Consider the following 8,447-nt stretch of genomic DNA (forward strand, 5'->3'; position numbering starts at 1 on the left):
CAGGCAGGCAGGCAGGCAGGCAGACAGGCAGGCAGGTAGGCAGGCAGTGCAGGCAAGACAGGCAGGCATACAGGCAGGCAGGTAGGCAGACAGAACAGGCAGAAGGCAGGCAGACAGGCAGGCAGACAGGCACGGCAGGCAAGGCCCTAGCTGTATCATGTTCTACATCTGCATCAAGGTGACTGTGCTTGATTGAAATTACACGAAGTTGGTCTGGTCTCCGTCTCCAGGTTTTTTCCCCAGACAGACAACAGGGTTGATTGTGAGTTTTGGTTTCGTAGGACTGTCAGAGAAGCAAAAGTAACATAGTAAATGCTGGTAGGTTGGTGGATGGACAGATAGTTTAGACGTTTAGAAGAAATAATACTGGGAAGTAAACTTTGGCAACTCAGATACTTTAACCCTGTTGTGTGTGTGTGTCTGTGTCTGTGTGTGTTGTCTGTGTGTCTGTGTGTGTGTGTGTGTGTGGTGTGTTTCTGTGGGGTTTCTGTGTGTGTGTGTGTGTGTGTGTGTGTGTGTCTTACTCTTTTTAATGTCTTACTCTAATTGAGTGGAAATTTATTTCTTTTAGTCGCAGTAACTTCTCTAATATAGTTCACCCAACATTGTGTTCTTCTAATTGTCAAGGAAATGCGTAGGGCAACGACTAGGAGCGACCCTAATCGATCAGCCAATCTACACTACACACAGGAGCAGCTTGAACAGGCTCTGGCCTCCAAAGATGACTATCAGAAGGTAACGTTTCTGTGTGTGGGAGTCACATCAACTCAATAATCAGTTCTCTAGAGATGTTATAGAAACAAAAGCTTGGTGGTGGAAGAAAAATCTATTTCCCCAAATAAATGGCATTCAGTACCCATACCAGAACACATTGTACCAGCCAACAAGGTTTTTATTGCATGAGTCACCAGTCACATTAAAAGCTTGCTGCAACACACCGTCTCTCCAGAGAGAAATCAGTCAGGGTTCAAAGCCATCACCTTACAGAGAATCATGCATGGAGCCGGGCAGCCTACAAGTGCATATGCATATGTTTAATTGAGAGGGATGGCATGCTGCAGCTGATTCCCTCCAGTGAGAGGAGAGAACAGGCGGGTTACACATACACACAGGAGCAGCTTGAACAGGCTCTGGCCTCCAAAGATGACTATCAGAAGGTAACGTTTCTGTGTGTGGGAGTCACATCAACTCAATAATCAGTTCTCTAGAGATGTTATAGAAACAAAAGCTTGGTGTGGAAGAAAATCTATTTCCCCCAAATAAATGGCATTCAGTACCCATACCAGAACACATTGTACCAGCCAACAAGGTTTTTATCTGCATCAGTCACCAGTCACATTAAAAGCTTGCTGCAACACACCCGTCTCTCCAGAGAGAATCAGTCAGGGTTCAAAGCCCATCACCTTACAGAGAACATGCATGGAGCCGGGCAGCCTACAATGCATATGCATATGTTTAATTGAGAGGGATGGCATGCTGCAGCTGATTCCCCCAGTGAGAGGAGAGAACAGGCGGGGAGGTACAGCAGAATCTCTTTCAGGAAAGCTATGTGGAGCAGCTTTGCCGCGCTAAGACCCCACCCTCTCCAGCACTGCTGCATGCATGGCTTCCAGAACAATGGAGAGACTGAGAGAGGGAGAATACATCCAAGCGTACAGTGGAACTACGTTGGTTTCTTTCTGCTGTTACTCTCTCCTCCTCTCTCTCTCTTTCTATCTTCTCTCTACAACCTTACTGCTCTTCTCTCTCTCTCTATCTTCTCTCTACAACCTTACTGCTCTTCTCTCTCTCTTTCTATCTTCTCTCTACAACCTTACTGCTCTTCTCTCTCGTCTTGATTAATTCTGTATCCTCTATCCTTTCTCTCGCCCGCTTTCCGCCCTCGCCTCGCTCTCCATTTCGCTGGCCCTTCTTCTCTGTCCTTTGTTCCTTATGGGATCGGAGGTATTCTATGTAAGCCATATGATGTTAGTCTGTGAGATGGATAAAGACGTGTCCTTGTATCTATTGACAGTTGAATCTCACTGGAGATTATTGATGAGATGACCTTGAATGTCTGGATACCTTCATGGTTCTATTGTTGAGCTGCTGGATTCAGATGAAGGGCTGCTGTACTGTCTTTGTGAAAAGATGAGAGGATGTTCGTCTGGATGAGCAATGCTCCATCTCTTCATCAATGCTCCACGTCTTCATCAATGCTCCATCTCTTCATCAATGCTCCACGTCTTCATCAATGCTCCACGTCTTCATCAATGATCCATCTCTTCATCAATGCTCCATCTCTTCATCAATGCTCCATCTCTTCATCAATGCTCCACGTCTTCATCGGCAGAACAGAGCAGAGCAGACAGTTTTTCTTTTTTTTTAACCCTTTTTCTCCCCAATTTCGTGGTTTCCAATTGGTAGTTACAGTCTTGTGTCATCGCTGCAACTCCCGTACGGACTCGGGAGAGGCGAAGGTCGAGAGCCGTGCGTCCCCCGAAACACAACCCAACCAAGTGACACAATGCCCACTTAACCCAGAAGCCAGCCGCACCGATGTGTCAGAGGAAACACCGTACACCTGGCGACCGTGTCAGTGTGAACTGCGCCCGGCCCGCCACAGGAGTCACTAGTGCGCGATGGGACAAGGACATCCCTGCCGGCCAAGTCCTCCCATAACCCGGACGACACTGGGCCAATTGTGCGCCGTCCCATGAGTCTCCCGGTCGCGGCCGGCTGCGACAGAGCCTGGACTCGAATCTAGAATGTCTAGTGGCACAGCTAGCACTGTGATGCAGTGCCTTAGACCACTGCGCCACTCGGGAGGCACAGAGCAGACACAGTTGAGTTGAGACATGGACGTGACTGAAATAAGCTTGGAACTATACACTGCATCTGGTTTCTGGTTAGTTATGAAAGGTATGAACGTTAAGTAGTTACATTTTCAACGCTTTATATGTTTCTTCAATAGAAACAAGCGTATGTTTAGTTGCTGCCAACACACACATTTTATCTCAGTTTGTCTACCCCATCACTCCATTCCCTCCTTTTCTACAGTACCTGACCCCCATTGGGCTATTCATCAGGCTAACAGAGCCCCATGTTGCTTCCCAGGGTGTAGAGGTGGCTAGGTGTCGTCAGGCCGGGGTTGAGTTGTCTGGGCAAGCCGGTGCAATAGGGAGCACACTCCCAGGGAAAAGGAGGACGTGGAGGAGGAGGTGTATTTGTTCCTTCACGGAGTGCAGCCTCCAGCTGATGAAGTTACTGGGAGGGAGGCTGAGATCCTGCAGCCCCTCCTCTCCTAATGCCTGCCTAATAACACATCCGACCAGGGGACACCCTCTCCTCCCTCTCTCCCCCTTCCCCCATGTCCCTCCATCCCATTGCCCGTTCCTCTACCCCTCCCACAGTCTCTCGCCCAAATGAGCCCCATTTACACATGCAGCCAGGTGCCACAGCCCAGCAGCCACTGCAGGAGAGACCTTCTATTGGCTACTGTCAGTGTCTCCTTTACCACACAACTGCTACAAATACTATCTATCTATCTATCTATCTATCTATCTATCTATCTATCTATCTATCTATCTATCTATCTATCTATCTATCTATCTATCTATCTATCTATCTATCTAGTGTCTGTCTGTCTGTCTGTCTGTCTGTCTGTCTGTCCTGTCTGTCTGTCTGTCTGTCTGTCTGTCTGTCTGTCTGTCTGTCTGTCTGTCTGTCTGTCTGTCTGTCTGTCTGTCTGTAGGTCCTGAAGGACAGGAAGATATGGAGGTGTTCCAGCCATATAAAAAGGGAAATCATCATGTCATTTCCCCCTTTAACAGAACATTATCACCTGCTACATGTTATATTGCTTTGTTAGCTTCTCTGCTGTTTGCTGAAAACAGTGGCGGTGTTTTGAAACACACATTTACTGGGTTCGTGTGTTTTCTCCAACTGTGAAGTTTGACATTTGCGTCGATTGGTTGTGGAGTGGGGTCTAATTTATTCTCCGGTTCATGTCTCATCTACCATGACAATCATATCATCTGTGAGCGGAGCTCGTCTCGTTGTGTCTCGTCTCGGCTGAAAGGAGGCCATTTGCCACTAATGTCCCCCCAGTCACGTGTCTGAGACAATGCAACCTGTTTATTTTACTCGAGCGTTTGCTATTGTTGGCTGTGTTTCTGGGCACAAAGCGACAGCCTCCACTTACACAATGACTACTCTGACAAAGTGTGCTGCATACACACACGCTCACATACACACACAGACTAGACTCACAGACAATACAAACACGCTCACACACTCCCTCTGCTGGCCTTGCTGCCTCTTTGTCCTACTCCCATCCTCTCTTCCTCCTCCATTGTCTGCTCTCTCTTTCTCTCACCCTCCTCCTCCCCCCTGCTGAGACTTCTGCTCCGCACTGCAAACCCAGCAGCAGGGCCCTGTTGCCATGGAAACAGAGGAGGGCCCCCCACCCCTCCTAGCCCAGTCCCATCCCTCAAGCCCTCTGATTGGCCCAGCCAGACCAAATGAAGCGGGGTTTGGCTGGGGTGGTAGGTCATCTGTAGAGAGGCGCCTCGGCTGTATTTTAATCAGCTGTTGACCCCCGACGTAATGAAATGGATGTCAGGTAGGGGTTAATAAAGCTCGCTCTGACTGGCGGCTGGGTCCTTAATGGGGGGAGTCAGGGGAGGGATAGAGAGAGATAGAGAGAGGGGGGAAAGGCAGGGACGGGGAGAGGAGAGGAGAGGGTTAAAGTGGAAGGGGGTTAAGGGAGCGAGGGCACAGTGGTTGGACGTGCGCGAAAGCGAAAGGGCAATATGGCGGGGGTTGGTTGCTCTTTGTTTCCTGGGGTACAGGGAGGTGGAGGGAGACCGGGAGGGTGCGGTGGTGGTGGTTCTTTCTCCCTCTCTCGCTCCACTTTGGGGGGTTTAGGGTTATTAATATTTATTGCGTCGGAGCGTTGCCGTCTGAGGTGCCGCATCATCCCACGCAGCGGGAGGGCCGGGCTGCACGGAGAGGAGGGGGGGGAGGTGGAGGGGGGAGGAGGAGAGGGGGATCCAGAGTGAGAGAGGGAGGAGTTTGCACATGGACACTAGGGCACTTCATTCAGTGGGGTCTCCCGCTCCACTGACCTTCCCCTGCTAGGACCAGTCACTGAAGGACCACTAGGAAGTAGCCCAACAGAAGTGACCCATACCCCCCAACAGATGGATGGCTGTCAATAACAAATCAACTGCCGTTCCCGTCTCAGTTTGTTTCAGTAAATGATGGTGTAGGAAGTCAAAGACAAGCTGGACAAAGTTCTAGGCAAGGGGTTGTGGGGTTACTATCTGTTTGGAATCAGTTGGCCTGGGCTGTAGCCATATGCTGAGCTTCTGTAACAGTGTCCTGTGTATGGACTCCATGATTTGAGCAACAGTACTGTATTGCTACACATTTTTTATAAAAAAATGATCTGCGAGGGAAAGTGAACATTTCAGATGTAATATGCATGTTTTTGATCTCCAGGGGGAATTGTGTCCCATTCGCCATTCACAGCATGGCACCTGACTGACACACAGACAGCAGATCCTCTCCCTCCGTCTCCCTTCTCCTCATCTCAGAGAAATTTAGACTTGACTTCATCCTCCTCTCAAGAGTCAAGATAGAAACTAGTGTGACATGTTCCCATCTGTTAGTGTGTCGATTACAGGCCAACAATAGACGGCTTTCTACCTCAGAGGCTGATAACCATGTGTTCTGCTGCTTACCTCTCTTCGCTGCCGAGACGACCGACCAGCCAGGAGGCAAACGCCGGAGATTGACTCTCCACCAATTAAGCCGACTGTCAGTGTGGGTGAGAAATCAGCCTGTCTGTAATTAGCTAGCTAGCTTCCCCCGGTCTGCCTGCCTACTGKMATKRYRRKMCWRYWGKMYYRYMATKMCAGTAGGCAGGCAGACCGGGGGAAGCTAGCTAGCTAATTACAGACAGGCTGATTTCTCACCCACACTGACAGTCGGCTTAATTGGTGGAGAGTCAATCTCCGGCGTTTGTCTCCTGGTCTTCTCCTTCTCCATCAAATTGTTAGGATGACTCTACTCTCGCATCAATGCTGTTGTCTACAGGTGACCAGTGCAGTGCAAGCATGCTATTTAGAGGCCTGCTATTTGCCAGGACCCTCCGTGTTATCATTATCCGTATTAGAAATGTCCAGTGTCTCTTGTGTTAGGCTATGAGATTGTTATGGCTAGATATTGATGTGTACATAGTGATATAGATATGCTGTTTAGTAGCTGATATGGCGTAGGAGCAAATGTGTGCATGCGTGTGTTTGCTGTGCACAATAAGCCTTTCAACAGGGTTACTATTGATGTTTGTGCAGATCCACAGACAGACTCGTGTCAAGGTGATATGACAGGCCTGACAGCAGACCTGATTCAGGGAGAAACCGTGGCAGCCAGCAGTGTCCTCGACTTAAGGTGACAGCATGGTGTCACCGCAGTTTTAATGGCGAAGGCCAGCCAGTGTCACTGTGTCACTGTGTCATACACAGAGCCATCAGGTCATGGTGGGGTTGATTTGATGCTTTCTGTGAACAGCAGTCAAGATGTAAGACCCTACTGAAACACACTAAGGACAGGACGAGAGAGAGAGAGAGAGGAGACAGTTAGTGGACTGTTAGAGAGAGAGGTGACAGTGGACTGTTAGAGAGAGAGGAGACAGTTAGTGGACTGTTAGAGAGAGAGGAGACAGTTAGTGGACTGTTAGAGAGAGAGGAGACAGTTAGTGGTGGACTGTTAGAGATGGAGAGGGACAGTGTGACTGTTAGAGAGAGGTGACAGTGTGGACTGTTAGAGAGAGAGGACAGTTAGTGGACTGTTAGAGAGAGAGGAGACAGTTAGTGGACTGTTAGAGAGAGAGGAAGAACAGTTAGTGGACTGTTAGAGAGGAGGAGACAGTTAGTGGACTGTTAGAGAGAGAGGGACAGTTAGTGACTGTTAGAGAGAGAGGAGACAGTTAGTGGAGGCACTGTTAGAGAGAGAGGGACAGTTAGTGGACTGTTAGAGAGAGAGGAGACAGTTAGTGGCTGTTGAGAGAGAGGACAGTTAGTGGACTGTTAGAGAGAGAGGAGACAGTTAGTGACTGTTTAGAGAGAGAGGAGACAGTTAGTGGACTGTTAGAGAGAGAGGAGACAGTTAGTGGACTGTTAGAGAGAGAGGGACAGTTAGTGGACTGTTAGACGAGAGAGAACAGTAGTAGTGACTGTTAGAGAGAGAAGGAGACAGTTAGTGGACTGTAGAGAGAGAGGAGACAGTTAGTGGACTGTTTAGAGAGAGAGGAGACCAGTTAGTGGACTGTTAGAGAGAGAGGAGACAGTTAGTGACTGTTAGAGAGAGAGGAGACAGTTAGTGTGTTAGAGAGAGAGGAGCAGTTAGTGACTGTTAGAGAGAGAGGACAGTTAGTGACTGTTAGGAGAGAGGAGAAGTTAGTGGACTGTTAGAGAGAGAGGAGACGTTAGTGGACTGTTAGAGAGAGAGGAGACAGTTAGTGACTGTTAGAGAGAGAGGTGACAGTTAGTGACTGTTAGAGAGAGAGGAGACAGTTAGTGGACTGTTAAGAGAGAGAGGAGACAGTTAGGTGGACTGTTAGCGAGAGAGGGACAGTTAGTGGACTGTTAGAGAGAGAGGAGACAGTTAGTGGACTGTTAGAGAGAGAGGAGACAGTTAGTGGACTGTTAGAGGAGAGGAGACAGTTAGTGGACTGTTTAGAGAGAGAGGTGACAGTTAGTGGACTGTTAGAGGAGAGGTGAAGACAGTTAGTGGACTGTTAGAGAGAGAGGAGACAGTTAGTGGACTGTTAGAGAGAGAGGAGACAGTTAGTGGACTGTTAGAGAGAGAGGGAAGTAGTGGACTGTAGAGAGAGAGGAGACAGTTAGTGGACTGTTAGAGAGAGAGGAACAGTTAGTGGACGTTAGAGAGAGAGAGCAGTTAGTGTGTTAGAGAGAGAGGAGACAGTTAGTGGACTGTTAGAGAGAGGGGAGACAGTTAGTGGACTGTTAGAGAGAGAGGAGACAGTTAGTGGACTGTTAGAGAGAGAGGAGACAGTTAGTGGACTGTTAGAGAGAGAGGACAGTATGATGAGAGGGTTAGTGGACTGTTAGAGAGAGAGGAGACAGTTGTGACTGTTAGAGAGAGAGGAGCAGTTAGTGGACTGTTAAGAGAGAGGAGATATAGGGATATGGCAAACTTAGGAGGGTGAGGGAAGAGGACTGCTATAAAATATAGAATGATATTATAGGAGGACACTGTGGGGAGATTGCGCAGGGTAGGTGGCATACTGTACTGTGGCACAATGTTACTGGCTGATCTGCTCTGGCATAGAGAGAGAGAGAGAGAGAGAGAGTCACATTCTGTGGTGAATGTGAGTCTCCCCCCTGTTGATGGGGGGGGGGGGGGGGGGGGGGGGGGGGGGGGGGGGGGGGGGGGGGGTT

General features: G+C 49.0%; 1 protein-coding gene across 1 annotated transcript in view; it reads left to right on the forward strand.

The window, feature by feature from the left end:
• LOC111973609 (mitochondrial peptide methionine sulfoxide reductase) overlaps positions 1 to 8,447 on the forward strand; it is a 31,204-nt gene that overhangs the window by 8,109 nt on the left and 14,648 nt on the right. The window contains exons 3-4 of the mRNA XM_070446770.1: positions 628 to 735; positions 1,062 to 1,157. Coding sequence (XP_070302871.1) covers positions 628 to 735; positions 1,062 to 1,157 — 204 coding nt within the window. The remainder of the gene's footprint in view (positions 1 to 627; positions 736 to 1,061; positions 1,158 to 8,447) is intronic.

The sequence above is a fragment of the Salvelinus sp. IW2-2015 genome, linkage group LG14 (assembly GCF_002910315.2).
Source record: "Salvelinus sp. IW2-2015 linkage group LG14, ASM291031v2, whole genome shotgun sequence".
NCBI classification, from domain to species: Eukaryota; Metazoa; Chordata; class Actinopteri; order Salmoniformes; family Salmonidae; genus Salvelinus; species Salvelinus sp. IW2-2015.